General features: G+C 39.6%; 2 protein-coding genes across 4 annotated transcripts in view; one reads left to right on the top strand and one right to left on the bottom strand.

Annotated features, from left to right (window-relative positions):
* The window catches only part of LOC109419404 (prohormone-3), a 119,165-nt gene that overhangs the window by 43,052 nt on the left and 55,811 nt on the right, over positions 1–20,302 (top strand). For all 3 annotated transcript variants that reach the window (XM_029853180.2, XM_029853181.2, XM_029853182.2), the window contains exon 2: positions 6,680–6,939. In XM_029853180.2, the coding sequence (XP_029709040.1) occupies positions 6,778–6,939 (162 nt within the window). In that variant the 5' untranslated portion in view covers positions 6,680–6,777. The remainder of the gene's footprint in view (positions 1–6,679; positions 6,940–20,302) is intronic.
* LOC115255236 (uncharacterized) lies at positions 4,996–5,528 on the bottom strand. Its single transcript, XM_029853183.2, has one exon. It carries the CDS (start codon positions 5,457–5,459, stop codon positions 5,052–5,054), a length of 408 nt encoding a protein of 135 aa, XP_029709043.2. The 5' UTR covers positions 5,460–5,528; the 3' UTR covers positions 4,996–5,051.

Genomic DNA, 20,302 nt, shown 5'->3' with positions numbered 1-20,302 from the left:
AACGACATTTCTACACTTGAACTGCACTCATTTGTACAAGGCAGTCAGCACACAAAAGAACGATTACACAGCGAAACATTTTTTGTCTTAGAAGCGAACTTATTAAAAAAATAAATTTTGGTCTCTCTCAAAAGCAAACTTATGTGTCTCTGACAGTTTTTGGGCCGCTGAATCCGAATCCGGGCTCAGATTTGCTCCAGCACATCAGTATTTTGAGCTATACCTCAATTTATAGGGCAAAATATGTGATTTTAGGCTTTTTTGACTGAAAGCCATGAAGCATGGAAATTATATATTTTTTAAAGCAGTCAAAGTGTAAATTGGTCGATTAACATGTAAACTAACGATTTATGCCAAATATTCCCTTTTACTACGACCAGGCTTGTTCGCACTGAGCGTATGAAAATTATGCTCTATTGATTTGCACCACCGAAATCATCATATTTATTAAATCTTCCTATCTTAACTGATTGATGGATGTTGAAATAATTTAAATGTCTTTTCGAACTGTCAAGAAACCGCACCGCAGTACCACACTGAGCACACGGAGAGAATTTCACCCGTGTGAATTTTAACGCCCCGTGCGGAACTCCGAGCATAAATTTCATCCGCCAAGTACGGACATGCTTGGTGATGACCATTGCAAAAGTAAATTATATCTGCAAATACCACATTAATGAAAAACTTCCCCATCTTAGGGGTTCAAAAAACAGTTTACTCTTCAAACTAAACTCTTCTTCCTCATAGGAACAGCTGAATAAATGTTTACTCGAATTTTTGAATTTAGTCTCACAAAACTTTTCAAAATCTTACAATGAGATGAACTTATCTAATAAATTAATCTCTTTAGTAGTCCGTACCACAATATTTAATTCTGTAGATAGAAATCGGTTTTAATCACTATGTGATTAATGAAATAGAACGAGAGGAGAGATAATAATCTCATTATAGATAAGTCACCGAAAGATTCGTAGGAAATCAAGGCTTGAAGCTATACGAAAAATATTACCTGGTTGAATTTTCTGGAAGTATTTTTTGATCTTAATTTCCAAAAAATAAGCAACCCTAACGGAAAATACAATACAAATACAAATACTATTATCGTTTTTTTCATTTAATTTTCTACAAAAAGGACCACCCTTATGCAAAATAAGTGAAGCGCCAAAAAAATAAACAGATTCAAAATTTAAAAAAAGAAAATAAAATATTTCATGAATAATTGGGGAAACGCCCGGGAGGGACAGGAGAAGCAGAAATTGGCAATGGTTGTTACGCCCTTTCCACATGTTGGTCTAGGAATATCTTAACAAAGTGTTACATGCCAATAAAGGATCATGATTTTAAACTATACAAAAATATGAGTGTTAACCCTCTAATACCCAACCCCGCCTTTAGACGGGGTATAGTTTGAGCATTTTTGTAATTTTTGTTTCGTGGAAAATCAAAATTTTTATATTTTTGGTCCATATTTAGCACTGTTTTCTATATCTCAAAATGGTTTTTGGTGTATTTTAAAGCGTACTTACATTTTTTAAAAATCATTAAAAAATTGATGTTTTGGTCACCTTTTAGAAGTCATTGTTTATTTTGTATTGAATCGCTACAATTAACATATTTAAATTTTTTCCCAAACCATTCTATCCTTGTTTAATAGTTTAAGGGGATTGAACACACTCTAAAATTATTTTCCTTAAAATTACACGGAAAAAAAATTATATAAAAAAAAATAAAAATAAAAATATATTTCAACAATAATCATAAAATCTCAAAATGTTTTCATCCCAAAAAATCCGTACCCCAAATAGGCTTCCAGGAAAAATATAAAAGTGTGGGGATGTTCAAAAATAAAAATTAGAAAAATCAAAAACTGAAATTCACGAAATCGAGAATTAAAAAGAATCATCTTCCAAAACATGTTTAACCGTAGTGTGGCCAGCAAAAAAAACACCCGTAGAAGGCCGGCAGGGTACCCGGGTACCCACGAATTGGAAATGATCATATCTCAGCGATTTTTCCACCGATTTTAAAAGTTTTTGCCTCATTCAACTCAGAAACTCATTATCTATCGAGATCGTATTTGGTTGGACCGGTCCGATCACCATGGGTACCGGAAAATCCGGATTTACGGATCCATGTTTTTATACAATACAATATACGGGATTTTCGGTAGGTTAGTAGCAATTTCGGTACCAAGCATCGTAAAATTGCTTTGGCATATTGTATCTGACTGGCCTGGAATCATAAAACGTGTTGACTTTGAAACTGTGATTTCGGAACACGCTTCTCGTGGGGCCATGGTTGACCATAAACACTTTAAGATATCCTAGCCTTAACAAAGTGGGTTTCAATATGGTATAAGGACATGCTCCCAAAAATATGGATTTTCCGAAAACCACGGTGATTAGATCGGTCTAACCAAATATTTTCCCGATAGATGATGAGTTTCTGAGTTGAATGAGCTAAAAACTTCCAAAATCTATGAAAAATTGACGGAGATATGATCATTTCAATTTCGTGGGTACCCGGGTACCCTGCCGGCCTTCCACGTAATAAAAAAATGCAGGAGCCCCTCCCCCTGCCCCTCCTCACTTTAAAATTCGGTCAACCCCATTAATAGATGTATATTCACGAGTTCTAAGATCTAACAGAGTTCCAACACCCTAGTCTCAACAACCATTAAAATATCGAGATTTGAAATTGAAAAAGGTACCCGGGTACAGGGATGGCATGTCACCCAGAAATTGTGCCCATTTACGCTCATCTTTCACTGAACTTCTCAGTTTCATTTACCTTACAAAAGAGAAAGAGAAAAAACGCGCAATAAAATGTACATAATTTCTCTCACGCAGAGTTTTTGTGCGGGTGATTAGAGTGCTGCGTGAGAGCAATGAGAGCCCGCAAGTCATAATCCCAGTGCGCAATTTCTACGCGCACCAAACAGGTGGTGCTAGTGAGCTAACAAATTTTGTTTTTCATATATATCAGGAAAATTTACAAAAAATTGCAACTAGCGCCGCCTAGCTGCAGAAACTCGAACCAAACGATAATTATTCTGAAAGCCCTTGATCTACCATACGATTTTGCCGAAGACAACATCTTTCTGAAGAATCAGTATGCTGAGATATGTGAAATGTAAAATTTGTACGCTATCTAGCGCCGCCTAGCGGTGAAATCACGAATCACACGGCCCATATTCTGAAAGCCCTTGACCAGCTGAACAACTTTGCCGAAGAGACCAACTCTCTAAGTAATCAAGATCCTGAGATATATGGGATGGAAATTTTGTCAGTGTTGCATCTGCTTGTCTAAGATATCACAGACAAGTAGATGTGACACTAGCGAAATTTCAATCTCATATATCTCTTGATCCTGATTACTTAGAGAGTTGGTGTCTTCGGCAAAGTTGTTTGGCTGGTCAAGGACTAACCGATAATCAGACTTAAGATTCAAAATTCCACTGCTAGGCGGCGCTAGAGAGCAAACAAATTTTAAATTTCGCATATCTCAGCATCCTGATTTTGTAGAAAGATGGTGTCTTCGGCAATATTGTTTGGTAGATCAAGGGCTTTCAGAATAATTACCATTTGGTTCAAGTTTTTGCAGCTAGGCGGCGCTAGTTGCATTTTTTTGCAAATTTTCCTGATATTTATGGAAAATAAAATTTGTTAGCTCACTAGCGCCGCCTAGCGGTGGAATTTTGAATCTTAAATCTTATTATCGGTTAGTCCTTGACCAGCCAAACAACTTTGCCGAAGACACCAACTTTCTAAGTAATCAGGATCATGAGATATATGAGATTGAAATTTCGTTAGTGTCACATCTATTTGTCTGTGGTTTATGTGATATCTTAGACAAGCAAGTACTTTCATACTCCTGTGGTACACACAGTATTGCACTGGAAGCACGACTGAGTGCGCTCTCAACACGAATTTTTGTGTGCACATTTTCTGCGCGCACAAAATGTGCACGCAGAAACTGAAAAAACATGTTTGATCTAACATTTGTTTGAGCACTCATTTTCAGGGTGCCGCGATGGATGCCAGAGAGTGAGCGGCTGGTTTGTGTGTGAAAAAAGTTGCGTAGTTCACCCTCGCTCTCGTTGAAAGTCGTGTGTAGAGAGTATGTTTTCTCTTCTCACGTTTCGCACTGAGGAGCATGCCATCTCTGCCCGGGTACCCTGCCGGCCACATAAGTGTTAAATCGATTTTAGATGACGAAAAATGATATTTAGATCAAAATCAAAAATTTGGGTATTGGAGGGTTAAATTTTCTGGAAATTTTTTTTTGTTCTTAATTTCCATCTCAAAAGAACCACCCTTATTAAAAATAAATGAGCCACCCTAACGAAATATTATATATATATTCAACATTGAAAATGACTTACAGTTACATACGAGATTTTTTAATACTATTATCTTATTTTTTATTTTTTTCTACAAAAAGGACCACCCTAATGCAAAATAAGTGAACCACCCTAACGATATATGATATATAATATGCTAGCAGTTGCCAACGATGATATAAGACATGTTCCAGTACTATTGCTATGAATATTTCAGCAACTAAATGCAAATCCTCCATTTCAAATTCATTTCACTCCTCCAACTCAAAAATTTTCTAAGTCCAAAAATTCAATTTTTTTCCAAAAAAAAATTTTTTGAGATAACGCCAGATCTCGACGTTTCATGCACTTTTAAGGCATTTGGCATCAAAAAATTTTTTTCGATTTCGAAATTTTCATGTATCCCTACCTTGGGATATTTTTCGTGTTCAAAACAGCCAAACTTTGACCGCTTTGGGCCACCCCTTAGCGAAGTCCGATTGAGCTGAAATATTGCATGGGGACTTTTTTTGAGGAGACGAAACTTTTGAGCACTACCCGTTTTTGAAATTCAATGGTCAAATTTTTCCCATACGTTCCATTGGCACCCTTACCCAGGAAGTCGAACCCTAATACCGGAGCATATACGCAGTAAATGACGCACTACCGGAGAATTCCTGACCTGCTCAACAACTTTGCTGAAACAAGTGAGAATGTATTTATTTCCCTATTATTCCTCCTCCTGTTTATCGAACACTACAGTTGCAGCATCGGCCGCTATTCCCGTCGCCGTTCCTATGTTATCCCACATTTGCGGGGGAACATTCTTGATGGCATTCAACGCAAAACGACCGGCCATAGCCAAAGCTGGGCCAATCAGTTCGGCTGCCTCCACGGCTCCGGCCACCAGTGCCGGCAGGAACGGAGAACGAACCTGGGCCTCTTCGGTTTCGGACTCAAGTCCCTCGAGAGTATCGCCGACCTGTTGACCTCCACGGCACCCTCCACAGCAGCAGCAGCTGCAGCTGAAACAGGTTCCGCAACAACAACCCGGATCCGCCGATGGAGCAGCTCTCGTTGACTGTATCAACAGCGTTGTTGCCAGCAATAATGCGAAGAATATTTGAAGCGGTTCCATTTTTCTCGACGAGCAACCAAAAGATGACGATGGCGTCTTGAACGGACTTTTGCCAACAAGCTGGATGAACGGCATGAAATAGCATCGTAAAAACGGCCACTCGCTTCACAAAGGGGAGAGTGTTCAAAAACGCATAGAATTAGTTTTACGTCAATTCATATGTTAACTCTCTTAAAACGTGGTTTATTATTTCAATCTGCTGTGAATTACACATTTTTTTCTGTAATTAAATACAGAAATGCTTAAGGTATACCTAAAGGTAAATTATGGTATTTAAAGTATTGAATAAGTCATACCGAAAGACATATGTATGTACTGGATAGCGCGCATACAAATGTGAACAGTTTTTCATATGTTACGAAAATTTTATTTTGCATGCTACTCGCCGAGAATAAAACTGATACCTTTGGAAAAAAATGAACATAAAAAACCATGCGTCTCCATAGGTGCTCTACACAGTATAAAAGCCGTCTAAAGCAACTGCCAGAAAGTTTCGGTGCATACGGCGAATCATCAAATATACTTGAAACATTACTAGGACAGTTACAATTTTGCAGAAGCTATATGCTCATTTTATACTGCTCCTTCTCTTCAGCAAGTTATGGCAGCTATGTTCAATATTTAATATTTACTTTGTGCTAATGAGCTCCAAACATTTCCCTTCTCTGCTGGAATATAAACAGTCATCAAAAGGTAATTAAACAAAGTGGCACATTCCGTTCTGTGCACAGAGCAAGAATTTATGGCCCAGGTTTATTTAATCATGCTTCCGTTAGTTTATGATATTCATCATCGTTGCAATGAAATTATGGGGATGAGCTCGGCAAGTCACAAAAGAACAAAGGCTTTGGAAATTGTAATATAATATTAATAAAACATAATAAACTAAACGCTTTGAAGCTCTCTACTCGACATTTTTTCCTGTCTACATTCTTCCAGCAAAGGAACAAATTGGTATGCTGGAATCCTCCAGGACTAGGCCAAAGCCCTTTTTTCCGTATAATACAATCTGAAACCGCAAGGGTTACTGTCACCCAACTATTTTCCGCCGGTTAGGAACACTTACTACCGAGCCCTCAAGACTCTGTACCGATAATCTCTGTAAAGTAGCTGAACAGTGAACATACCCGATCCGCAACTTTCATAAATTTCCATCTATTTAAAACCAATACACGCATTTTCTCATCTCGTGCCTTTTTTCCCTTCTTCTCGTTTCGCAGGCTTCTTCCCCCATAATCCCCGCGCCCATCCGTTTGTGCGAGTAAAGCACCCACGTTTGTGCCCCACCCATCCCCACTAGACAAAACTAACTAGCAAAATGAAGGCAACCGCGCTGTGGGCGGCCATCGGAGCGATACTGATCTTCAGCGGCACTGCGAACGCCTGGGGTGGCCTATTCAACAGATTTTCACCGGAAATGCTGGCGAACATGGGCTACGGTAGCCACGGGGGAGCATACCGGCCACAGGCATTCCTACAGGTAAGCGGGATTGAATGGCATCCGATCAGATCTATCGGCGTGAACATGCAAGTGGATGATATTTTCTAGGTGTGAAAGAGTAATTACGCTGGACCTCCATTTAGGTAATTTACATAACATACTGCGATGATTATACGACTTCATTTGTAACATGCCAGCCTATCTCGCATTTATATACGGAGGAAATCACATAAAAGATAAATGAACTCGTTATAATGAGCATACAAACTCGCATAATCTGGAGTCGCTTATGTTGACATAATGCGATTTGGTATGTGATAACAATGATGATGTTTGACTGCGAAAGCAGTGCCAAAAAGTTAACGAAAATGTACTGCCACTTTGCAGGCACTCGCGTTTAGTCATTTTAACTCCAGATAGTCTATCTTACACGCTCAAACGCAGGTAGACCAAGTACGTTTCAACAAATACTGAATTAGTGCGGTGCACGAATATCGCCTCTACTTTTGTACGCATAAGACACCTTTGCTGCATAATTACAGCATTAAGTGATTCCTCCAGTGCTTTTTATGAGGATTCCTTCAGGAATTTCTCCAGGGATTCCCAAAGGAATGGCAACAGAGGTCCTTTTAGGTATTTCTGCAAGATTTTTTTTGGGATTTCTCTATATATTTCTTCAAGAATTCCAGTAGAGATTGCTCCAATAATTCAATTTTAAATAATTCGAAGTAGGGTCTTGTACCATTTGGGCAGGTGTACCTATTTTGGGCACTTGCCGCTATAACTAAGTCAATTTTAAACCGATTGATTTGAAATTTTGTCCAGAGTTAGGCACGTACAGTATCTAACTCTGTACAAAAATTCAAATCAATCGGTTTGAAATTGACTTAGTTATAGCGACAAGTGCCCAAAATAGGTACACCTGCCGAAATGGTACAATACCCTATGTCAGCAGAAATATCTTCCAGAAACCCTTTCAAAAAATTTAATTTTAAAAATTAATCCAGGAATTCCTTCAAACATTGGGCAGAACATTCTTTTGGGAGTCCATCGAATGATTCGAACAATAATTCGTCCAGATTTTATTGTAGACATGGATTCTTTAATATATTTTTTCTAGGTATTCCTACAGATATTCTCCCAAGAATTTGTTTAAAAAGCTTTTTTAGGATTCCCAAGAAATTTTTCATAGGATTGCTTCTGGGATCCTCGTAAAATTTCTTCAGGAATTCCTTCAAGTTTTCCTCCAAGAATTCCTCCAGGCAGAGATGTTTTCGATCACCTGGCAATCGTTTGACTCATTTGTCCATAACTCAGTTCAGAAGCCTTGTATTGAAATGTTGGGATCGACAAAGTTGTAGATTACTATTTTTCCTACAATTATCACCAAGGATGCCATATTCTAATTCTAATATATACGGCGCTAGAGCTCAAGTACCACCTATTCATACTAAACGATCGAAAAATCCGATCGTTTAGCATGAGTAGATGGTACTAACACTTTTACGACGTAAATATTGAAGTTAGAATACGGCGTCCTTGGTGATAATTGTAGGAAAAACAGTAATCTAAAACTTTGTCGTACCCAACATTTCAATACAAGGCTTCTGAACTGCGTTATGGACAAATGAGTCAAACGATTGCCAGGTGATCGAAAACATCCTTGCCTCCAGGGATTCACTCGAAAATTTCTTCCGTATTTCTTTCAGAAACAATTCCAGGGATTATTTTAAAAATTCCTCCAAGGGTTCCCCCAGGAATTCATTTTAGAAATCCTTCAGGAATTCCTCTTGGAATTCTTTCAAGAACTCCTCCAGGTGATTAAGCCAGTACTTTCTCCACGGACTGTTTGGATATTCCCTTTAGGATGCCTCTTGGAATTGCTTCCAGGATTCCTCCTGGGGTTTGTTTAGGAACTCTTGCAGGGATTTCTTCAGGAACTGCTACAGGGATTCTTCAAGGAGTTCCTCCACGAACTTTTCTTAGGATTCCTTAAGGATTTCTTCAAGAATTCCATCTACGATTTCTTCAAGAATTCTTCCTGTGATTCCTCCACGAATTTCGTCAGGGATTCCTCAAGGAAATATTCCAGGAATCCTCCAGGGATTCCTACAGAAATGTCTTTAGATAATCCTTTAGAAATTCCTCCAGAAGTTCATCCAAGATTTCTTCTCGAGATTCCTCCAGGAGCTTCTCTAAAGATTCCTCCGGGAATCACAACAGGCACTCCTCTAGGATATCCTCCAAGAGTTCTTTCAGGAAATCCTCCAGGGATTCCTCCAAGAATTTCTCCAGGGCTTCACTCGGAAATTCTTGCTGTGATTCTATCTGGAACAAGCTATTTTAAAAATTCCTCCAAAGATTCCCCCAGGAACTCTTCTTAGGATTCCTTCAAGAATTCCTCGTATTCTTTAAGGAACTCCTCCAGGAAATAATTCAGTACTTTCTCCAGGAACTGTTTCAGGGATTCCTCCAAGAATTCCACCAGGAATATTCCTCCAGGAATTGATTTAGGGACTCCTCCAGGAATTCCCCAGGAGTTCTTCCACGAGTTTCTCCTAGGTCTCCTCGAGGAATTCCTCCATAAATTACCCCTGAAATTTCTTCAGGATTCCTTCAGGAAGAGAATCTAGGAATACCTTTAAAAATTCTGTCATCAATTCATACAGGGATTCCATTAGAACTTCTTCCAGGATTTTCTCTAGGAATACCGTCTGAAATTTTTCCAGGGATTTCTCCAGGAATTCTACCAAATTTTTCTCCAGGAATTGCTGCAGCAATTCTTCCAGGAATTCTACCACGATTCTTCCAGGGATTTTTCCAAGGATTCCCTCAGGGAATCCTTCAGAAATTTCTTCGAGGATTTCTCCAGGAATTTCTCAAGGGTTTTTTTAGAAATTGCTCTCAGATTTCCTCTATAGATTTCTCCAGAAATTCATCCAGTAATTGTTTCAAGAATTCCTCTAGAGGTTCTTCCAGTTATAATTTCTGGGATTCCTCTTGTAATTCCCACAGGAATACCTACAGGCATTCCTCCAGGATTTCATCAAGGAATTTCTACAGGAATTTCTCCATGAGTTTCTTCAGGAATTGGTCCACGAAATGCTCCTGGATATCCCTCAGAAATTATGTTATCAATTTCTCCCGGAATATCTCCATGAATTTCTCCAGGAAATCCTTTAGGGCACAGAGAACAGACATCCAGGCTAGAACAAATTTCATTCGAAAAGTTGTGTAAGGATTTGAATCTTTACTTGAGTAAGGTTGCAAACCAATACACGATGACAACACTAACGCCACCAAACACCATATTGCCACAGTCAGTGGTGAATTGAAACATTTCAAGTGGTGAAATCAATTAGTATGGGAAATTAACCGATTGCAGTGCCACGCTATTGCCACTTGAGTTGCCGATTTCAAATGGCCGTTAAATTCCTTGCACAGCTTCGGAACTGGACTTGGATGTCTGTTCTCTGTGTTTAGGGTTTCTTCAGAAATTCTTCAGGAATTTTTCAGGGATTCGTCCAGGCATTTCTCCAAAAATTTCTCCAGCGATTCCTCCAGAGATTTCTCCACGAATTTCTTCAGGAATTCCGCCAGGAAATCATCTTGAAATTCCGGCAAGGATTCTTCAAGGAAATTTTCTAAGGATTTCTTCAGAAATTCTTCCAGGAAATTCTCCAGGAATACCTTCACTATTGTTTTAGGCATTCCTCCAGGAATATCTTCAGGGCTTTCTCTTGGGATTCCTCGGGGATTTCTCCACAAATTTCTCCAAGGATTCCCCCCGGGATTCCTTCAGGAATTCCTTCGAGAATTTCTCCAGGAAGTCATTAAGAAATTCCCCTAGAAATTGCATCAGGAGTTTCTCAAGAGAATTGAAAAATAATAGAAATAGAAATCTCCCAGAATTCCTCTAGAGATTCCTTCAGAAATTCATCCAGTAATTCTTTCAATAATTCCTCTAAAGATTCCTCTAGGAATTCCTTCCAAGATTCCTCCAGGAATTCCTTCAGGAATTCCTCCAGCAATTCCCACAGGAGTACCTCTAGGAAAACCTAAGAGGGATTTCTCCTCGAGTTTCTCCTGTGATTTTCCCAGAGATTCCTCCAGGAAATCCTCCAGAAATTCCTCCAAGGATTTTTCCAGCAAATCCTTCTGGAACTTCAAGGGATTTTTTTTCAGAAATTTCTCCAGATTGCTCCTAAAATTCATCCAGGAATTTGTCCAGAAATTCCTGCTCGATCTTATCCAAGAATTGTTCCAGAAATTCCTCATAAGATTACACCAGGAATTTATTCAGAAGTACCTTCAGGCATTTCTCCAGGATTCTCTCTAGAGATTTTCCCAGGAATTCTTCAGAGAAACTCCAGGGGTTTCTCCAAGAACTCCTTCAAGGATTCCTGCAGAAAATTTCTTCAAGATATTCTCTAGAAATTCCTCAAGGGATTACTACAGAAATTTTTCTAGGGATTTCTTCCAGAATTCCTCCAGGAATATCTCCAAAAATTTATCTAGGATTTCTTCTAGGAATTTCTCAACAGGTTTCTTCATAAATTTCTCTAGGAATTCCTCCCAGAGTTTATCCAGGGAGTACATCAGATATACTTTCAGAAATTCCTCCAGGGATTGCTCCGGGAATTCTTCTAGTGATTTCTCCAAAAATTCCTCTCAGCTTCTCCTCCAAATTTTATTCAGAAGTTCTTTCAGAAATTTCACAAATCCTTCAATCATCTTTTCCAGGGATGTACCCAAGAGTTTCTTCAGCATTTCCTGAAGATTTTTTTTTGAATAACTTCAAGAATTTATGAAGGAATTTCTCCAGCGAATAGTATTGGAAGATAGTTTAAATAGGCATACAGGAACCAAAAAATATCCAGGGATTCTTTCAGGAATCCCTCAAGCAGTTTTTTCAGAAGTCTACTCAGGGATTCCGTTAGGAATTCTTACAATAATACCTCCAGGGATTCGTCCAAGCAACACTCATGCTTCAGAAGAGTCTCAGCAGCGCTTGTTTCAGTTGCGTAGAAGTCAGTGTGACTTGCTTTAAACATATAAGTACTTACATGCTAAAAATGCTTTCAGACATTTTTCCAGGGAATCCTTCAGGAATCCATTCAGGGAAGACTCTTTCGGAATTCTTCCAGGGATTTTTTCCGGAATTTCTCTAGAAAATGCACAAGGAATTCCTTCTTAAATTGCTCCAAACATTTCATTGTTAATATATTCCAGTATTTCTTCAAAAAATCCATTATTTGAGAGTTTCCCGGGAATACCTGCAGAAAATTCTTCAAGAATTTCTCAAGCCATTTCCTTCAGGAATTCTCACAGGAAAAACTCAAAGGTTTCCTCCAGTGATATTTTCAAGGCTTTTACGAGAATACCTTTAAAAATTCTTCCAAGGATCCTTCCAGGAATACGTTAATTGACATTTCTTTAGGGACATTTCTTTAAGGATTTTCCGGCAAGGATGTCTCCGGAACAATTCAACGGAAGGTATTCTTATAGAAAGAGAGATCCAGAATACCATGATTGCTTATAAGCATAGACAAACTGGATGATTTATTACTGAAAGAATTCCAGTTAGTCAAGGAAGACATTATGTAGACATTTTGAAAAAATCTTCGGACGGGTTTCCGTTATGTTCTACTGGAAAAAAAATTCGAAGGAAATCATGAAGAAAATTCTGGGTTAGTCCTCAGAAGGTTCGTAATTTCCAAAACAGTTCAGCTATAACTTCTTACGAATGTTTTGCAGATATAAGAAAAAACAAAAAAAAATCTGAGCTTCAGAAGAAATAATTCACGAGTAAATAAAACTCATTAATTAGGGATGTAGTACGGGTAGTACCGGTACCGAAAATACTGGTATTACCAACCAATTATTGGTACTGAAATACCGATACTCACTGAACCTTGGTACCGGTACTTCCGGTACTGGGAAATCTCTCTCGAAGTGATAAAATCCGGTCATTAGTATAACTAATATACAATGGAAATAAATGAAAACATTTGAAACCAAGTACTTTGACAAACAAACGTGTCTGCAAAAAATCATGCGATTCGGATGGCATGGTGTTGGTGGGATATGGTTGGCAGAGAGTTCACGCATTGGTGCGTGGATGCCCGGCGTAAGGTGTTAGAATTGTTTGTTTTATTATTCTGAAGATGTGCGGCACAGTTCGCTTGATTGCTTAACACGTAAGCATTATCTGATAGATTAACACTGTGCTGTGTATTGAAGTTGGAAGGAAAATAATTGGCATTTTGCAATCCGTTTTTAGCTCTAATGATGGCTATGAACGAACATGTGAATATGCATGAATTGAATATGTAGAGAGGAGGGAGTAAGTACATAGAAAGATACAAAGTAGGAAGAAAGCGACGGGCCAGAGATTGAACCCAGGACCTCTTGCATACGAACCAGAAGCCATTATCCTTAGACCCCCAATCCCATCCACTATTATTTCTAGGAACTATTCTCAATTAGGGTTTGCTTTATATTTCGACAGTACACGCGATACGCCGGATAGTCTGATCTAATACAAAGAAAGGTTTTGAAATCGTGGTTGGTCTGATAAACCTTGGATTTTAAAAGTGTAATGACGTAAAAGTGGTACGTTAGATCTTGGGCCGGCGAAGATAATTGTTTAAAAGGTTTAATTCTAGAAAAAAAGGATAAGGTAGGTCCCAGACGTCTGCTTCCTGTGGGCATTTGGAAAGTTTGAAACTTACTTTTTTTTAAGCAGTCACTCCATCTTTCTTCCTCTAAACGGATAACCCACCAGTCTGTATCACGTCAATTAAACAGCAATTAGTGAATTCCCCGCAGACCTCGCTCGGTTCTACAAACCTCAACACATAATTTTAAAACCGTTCTACTCCCACCCACCTGCTCGCGATCAATAGGTTTGCAAGCAAAATAAGACACCGAGTGCCGCCCCGGTGGCAACAAGTAGCGGTAGAAGGGAAGTTTATTATATTTTGCCTCCCACGATAAATCCCATGATCCCACGTCAGTTTCAAACCACCGAAAATTGAACGCCTTGCGGGTACTTGTTGGCAACTTGGTTTTGTATTGTTTCACAATACAAGTAAGGTTATCATTCAGCGGGATACGTTTAAATAGAAGCAGGTCATTAAACATGAACAAAAAAGCAGATAGGCTAATTTATATCAATATTTTTGTTTAAAAAACATTGTTCTAGTTAGGGAGCATCCATAAATTACGTCACGCAAAAATTGCTCATTTTGAACCCCCCTCCCCTCTATGTCACACTTTTTGTATCAGACCTCTGAAATTTTTGCATGGGTTGTCACACTTTACTGAGCCACCCCCCCCCTAAAAACGTGACGTAATTTATGGACGTTCCCTTATGGAGCGCAGATATCTTCTCCTCAAATGTACATGGTTTATGAGTGAAGATATAAAAGTTTATTTCTCATTAACAACTAGAGAAAGGAAATTGCCAACGGAATAGAACTTCTAAGAAAGTTTTCTAAATGCCAAAGCAATAATATAATTTATAGATACCGATGTTAAGTTACGTGTATAAAACCTTTAAAACATTTGTGGAAATTGCTACATTATCAATGGAAGTATTCGTTTGCCAACTGTCACAAAAACCCTTTTCCCTTCAATATCCTCCGGGGATTATTTATGCGAGAATAGGACTTCCAGCAATGACATCGTTTTCATCATGACAGCCGCTGTGGGATCTACCAACAGCGACGGAAGTAGTGTAAATTTTGACAAAACAATAGCATTCACTGTCACACAGTGTGACTGGTTGATTGCGTAGAAACCCAAATAAGCCGAGTTTTTGGGGTCTCTCTTCTCTATGTATTTGGAGAAGCAAACAAATGCGAGGTGGAACACAAACGAGGACACCAAAGTTCAGTCGCCCCAGGGGAGCTATTTTGTGTTTTTCATCGTGGTAGAAAACGTTTCCAGGAATGAATTGAAATATTGCTTCTGTTATTTGACTACAACTGCTACAATAGCTGGACTGTTCGTTTCCTTCTCCACAAAACAAGGACTGATGACATCTGCACGCTTAAAAATCCGTTCCGAAATTCGTCTACAACTAGTCACGATTTCTGTAACAAGCAGAAATATCGCTTACGAATATACACCATGATTAAAACTCACGGGCTCGTGAACTATGTTCTGCTACTTATTCGTAACGCATGAGTAACGGGCACATAAAAGATTAAAAATCACGTAAATATGAACTGTGTTCTGCTATCGACAGTTCACTTCACAGAAGTGGGAACCAAGTTCACGGAAAATAGTTTTTGGTTCACGGGAACTGGATCTTGAATCACGGGATGTGGAACTTAGTTCATGGTCTGCTATAGGAACAAATGCAAATACCATAAAACCGTGAACCTACGATTCTCTCTATAGAAACAGCATCATTGATAAATTTATGTTTTGAAACGATATAGATATAATCTGGCAACTGCAACACAGTTTTCGTGGTCTAAATTTTGCATGAATATTTGTATCTCATTTTCACAAACTTACGTGTTTTGAATGCCTCAACGGGGTCTTTTTCGTGAAACAGCAGCATCCGGGGAACGACGACGAGTTAACGGCAACAGCCTCGCCTACTTTTGAGCACACAAATCGCTAAAATCCGAAAAGCACTTACAAGCTGCCTTCACTTTAACAGTAAGAAGCACTTAATTACTTAATCGCCACTTGTCGAAGTTGATTATTCTATTTCTCACAACATCAATCACAAATGATAGTTCATAACAGAAGACAGAAGGAATACATTTTGAAAAAAGTCTCACTCTCGCGGTACTTTTGATGAGTGTCGTGTGGATGACAGCGCGCGCGAACGGAGTTCTCGCATTTAGGAACAAAGTCCCAAAATTGATTTTAAGGTTTCTTGTATCGCGATTTATGTTCACAGTTTTCGATGCGTTACTAAACGAATATTGAAATTGAGCTGACTGGAACTGAGTTCTTGAATTTACAATTGGTGTTCGTGTAATGTGGCTATCGGAGTCACGTTTACGAAAACTAAATCACGATTGTGATCGTGTTGCACGTTCCTTCATTCGTGATATTTTGTTCAGGAATATCGGAACGGATTTTTTTGCGTGTGTGGTGGAATCAGTGAAGTAAAGCAATGTTGCCTTTATTATTTCGTTATCGTTATGTTCCATCATCTCGGGACAAACTCAATTATCCTGCCAATTCGAGTAACAATATAGAAATTTGTCACCGGATATGAGCATTGATATGTGCAGGGAGCAAACTGAATGGAAGATGCCGTAAGGAAAAAATAACTATCAAAAAATGATTATAATTTATTTTATCTTGAAGTAGGTAATTCACACACTAGAATATTCTATTTCTTTCTGTTTTACTTAAAGCTAACACTACCTAAATTTGCACTATTTTCAATACGAAGCAACTACTGATAGTAGTTATGTTCTTTTCTCTATTGCATGATCTAACAAAGTTTGTAATAAATAAATTAACACCACCGTATGAAATTCGTATGCAGAAGCTCGTGGGTTCAATTCCTGGCTCGGCTGTTCATCCTACTTTGTAAATTTATATCTATCCACATTGAGCATTTCTAGCTTAAAAAACGTACAAATCCGACAATTTTGACTCGATATTTTAAAATTTTATTTAGATTTTTTTCCTGCGCTTATTTACTTTTATATCAATACACTAGTCACTACATACCATTTTTCCTCACCTAACTTTGTTTTTGCGTATGAAAAAAAAAACTCATTTTCTTCTGCAAAAAAAACATAACTCGGTTTGTTGGATTCAAATGGGTCTCCAGTTAGTCTAGCGGTTAAGGTTATGGACGGCGGGTACGATTCCCGTTTCGGTCGGGAACATTTTCTCGACTCCCTAGCCATATTGTTTTATTGTACTTGACTCACAATATTTAATATATGCCTCACAATAATTAATTCATGCAATGATAGGCAAAGAAAGCCCTTCAATTAATAACTGTGGAAATGCTTAAAGAACACTAAGTTGAAGAGAGGCAGACCATGTTCCAGTGGGAACGTAGAGCCAAACAAAAGAAGAGAAGATGTCTTCAAAGGAGGATATTTGAAGCGCTTTTAGAAAGAAAAAAACAGCGAGAAAAATTTTCATCGCATATCTATGATAGATAACATATACGTAATTCCAATTTTTCAAAAGCCTTATCCTTCGATTCTTTTTTTATTATTTTTCTGTACAAATTTCCTTCCAGACTCAAAGTTTGCCAAGTAGGCCAAGTAGGATGGCTTGAAGTTCCAGAGGATCTCAGCGATGTTTCAAGGGAATCACAGGAGGTCTCAGAGGCGTTTAAGGGGATTTCACGGTCATCTAAGGGGGTTTCAGGAGGTTTCAGAAGCCTTCAAGGAAGTCTGACGGGGTTTCAGGAGCGTTTCTGCAGGCCTCAGAGAGGTTCCATGGGGCCTCAGGGGCACTTTGAACGGTCTCAGGAAGTTTCAGGGGCTTCAGGAACACTTGAAAGAGCCTCAGAGAGGTTCAGATAGTATCATGAGCATTAATCTTTGTTTCAGGGGTTTCAGGGGCGTTTATGCAGGTCTCAAAGGGGTTCCATGGGACCTTAAGAGCACTTTGAATGGTCTCAGGGAGTTTCTGGGAGCCTCGGGAACGCTTCAAAGAGTCTCCGTGGCGTTTCAGAGAGTATGATGGGCCGGTTTCAGGGGGTACCAAGAAATTTCAGGGGTGTTTCACAAGAGGTCACACGATAATTCAGGGGCGTTTAAGGAAGTCTCAGGTGGTTTTGAAGGTTTACAGGGAATCTCAGTGTCGCATCATGGGTCTTAGGGATATTTTAAGGAGTCTCAGGAGGTTCCAGGAGGCCTCAGGGACGGTTCTCAGGAGGTCTCAAAGAAAATTTTAGAGAGTTAAAGTGGCGCTTAGGGGGGTTACCAAGAAATATCAGGGGCATTTCAAGGGGACTCAGGGAGTTTCATTAAGTACCATGTAGTCCTAGAGTCGTCTTATGGGGTTTCAGGGGGTTCCATGGTCGTTTCAGGGAGTCTCAGTGGGCTTTAAGGGATCACAGGGGCATTTCAGGAGGCTTCAGGGGACTTCAAGGGGCTCCAAGGATGTCAAGGCGTTTCAGGGAGTCTCAGTGAGGTTGCAGGAGGCCTCTAGGGTATTTCAGAGGGGTTCTTCTTCTTCTTCTTTCTGGCTCGATGTTCAAACTGGAACTTCGCCTGAATCTCATCAACTTAGTGTTCTTTGAGCTCTTCCACAGTTATTAATTGAAGGGCTTTCTTTGCCTGCCATTGCATGAATTTGTATATTGTGAGGCACGCACAATGGTACACTATGCCCAGGAAGCCAAGAAAAATTCCTTGACCGGAACGGGAATCAAACCTGTCGTCTCCAGATTGGCTATTCAAAGTCTAACCACTAGGCTAGAGACTCAGGGGCGTTTCAGGGGGTCTCATAGGGTTCCTGGGAGACTTGGGGATGCTTCGAAAGGTCTTAGGGGTTTCTAGGGATTTTCCTGAGGGTCTCAGGGGCGTTTCAGAAGGTTTCAGAGGCTTGAAAGTCCTTGAAACGCCACTGAGATCCCGCGTAGCACTTCCAACATCACTACGTAGATAACATACGCTCCCGTAAACAACGGAATTTCGTGCAAACTTTTGGGGAAACTTGACTTTTTTTGAAGGAGGAAATCATGTTTGGTGCTGCAGCTGGAACTTGTGAGTTTTGTTTATGTTCTCGACGGCAGAACGGGACGGGGGGGGGGGGGGGGGCTCCTCAATGGGTATTGTAGAAATCAATATGTAATTGAGGTAGTTTTAAAAATTTAAAATTTTAGTTTTAAATATTTTATCAGTTTACCGAATAAACATGAATATTTTTGTTTCAAACGAATGAAATTTGTCTCTGCTCCTGGAACCCCCTTGAATCACCACTGAGATCACTTGGTACCTACCTGATGACCCCCTAAGCGCCTCTGAGACCCCTTCTAGAGCGCCTCAGTGACCTCTAGAAGTTTCCTGGAACTCCTGAGATCATTTGAAGCGTTCCAGCGAGCTCACTGGATGTAACGCCCCTGAGTCTCCCTGAGATCCCCTGGAAAGACCTCTGAGACATCTTCCTTACCCTTCAAACACTCTGACCCCCTGCAAATACCCCTGAGATCTCCTGGCATTCCCCTGAAGCCCGTTGGGTCCTACTTAAAAAGTCCCTAAGATCATATGGTACTATCTAAAACTTCCTGAAACGCCGTTGAGACCCCCTGAAATGTCCCTGAGAGAACTTGGTAGCCCCTTAAACGGCTTTAAGGCCCTTTTAAGTGCCCTGAGTACCTGTGGAAGGTGCTCGACTTAATTACTCGACATTAAAGAAGTCTGTAAGGTTATAAGTACACAGGGTAAAATATTTTACAAGGAAAGAAATCATAAAAAAGTGAAAGCTACTCAGAACCAATATTGTGCATAGGGAAATTTAATAATGGGAAGTTTCAGGAAGTTTTAGAGCATTTCTGGCGGAATTTAGAGGCGTTACGGAGGAGTTTACAGAATTTTGATGGGCCTCAGGTGGGTTACATGGGGTCTGAGGAGGTTTTAGGGGCATTTCTGAGGCATTTCAGGAAGTTTCAACCATTTTCGGTAGGTTTCAGAAACGTTACGGGAGCATTACAAAGAAGTTTTCGGGGATTTCAGAACGTCCGTTACATGGGATCCGAGGGAAGTTTGATCTTGGAGGACGATTTCGAGGGTTTTGGATGGTCTTCTTCTTCTTCTTCATCTTCTTCTTTATGACTCGACGTCCCCTGTGCCCTGCCTCGCTTCAACTTAGTGTTCTTTGAGCATCCACAGTTATTAATTGCCATTGCATGAATTCGTATATGGTGAGGCAAGTACAATGATACACACTATGCCTATGAGAAATATTTCCCGACTGGAACGGGAATCGAACCCGCCGTCTCCGGATTGGCGATCCGCAGCCATAACCACTAGGCTAACTGGAGAGACCAGTTTTGGGTTTTACAGGGTTGTAACCTTACCCAAGACCATGATAGCTTGTATCGCGAGAGCATCAAATTAGCTCACAGTCTGCCATACAAAATAGAGGGATAGATTATCTTACCATGTTCAAAATACATCACACTCACAACAGAACAACAGAACACAATCTCGGATTAGCCATACCCTGTCATGTCGAATACACATCTGTGCTTTTGGAGAATCAAGAAGGCACAAAGGTCATTATTTGCACGAATAGAGGCGAGGGAGAGCACATATTCCGATCTCTATACTGTAAATCCATAGACACATCACTGCCATAAATGGATAGCAGGAACCCTAGTTAACAGAGGTTCTCTTGCAACGGCTAATCTCTTCATCTCTTTAACTCTCATCACTGTTATCGCCACCCATCA

This window comes from Aedes albopictus, chromosome 2, assembly GCF_035046485.1.
Source record: "Aedes albopictus strain Foshan chromosome 2, AalbF5, whole genome shotgun sequence".
Taxonomy (NCBI): Eukaryota; Metazoa; Arthropoda; class Insecta; order Diptera; family Culicidae; genus Aedes; species Aedes albopictus.
The sequence above is the reverse complement of the archived record's forward strand: the minus strand, read 5'-3'. Positions and strand labels throughout refer to the sequence as shown.

Excerpts from the sequence above, each read along its gene's own strand:
- LOC115255236 (XM_029853183.2), bottom strand. The coding sequence starts at position 5,459 with ATGGAACCGCTTCAAATATTCTTCGCATTATTGCTGGCAACAACGCTG.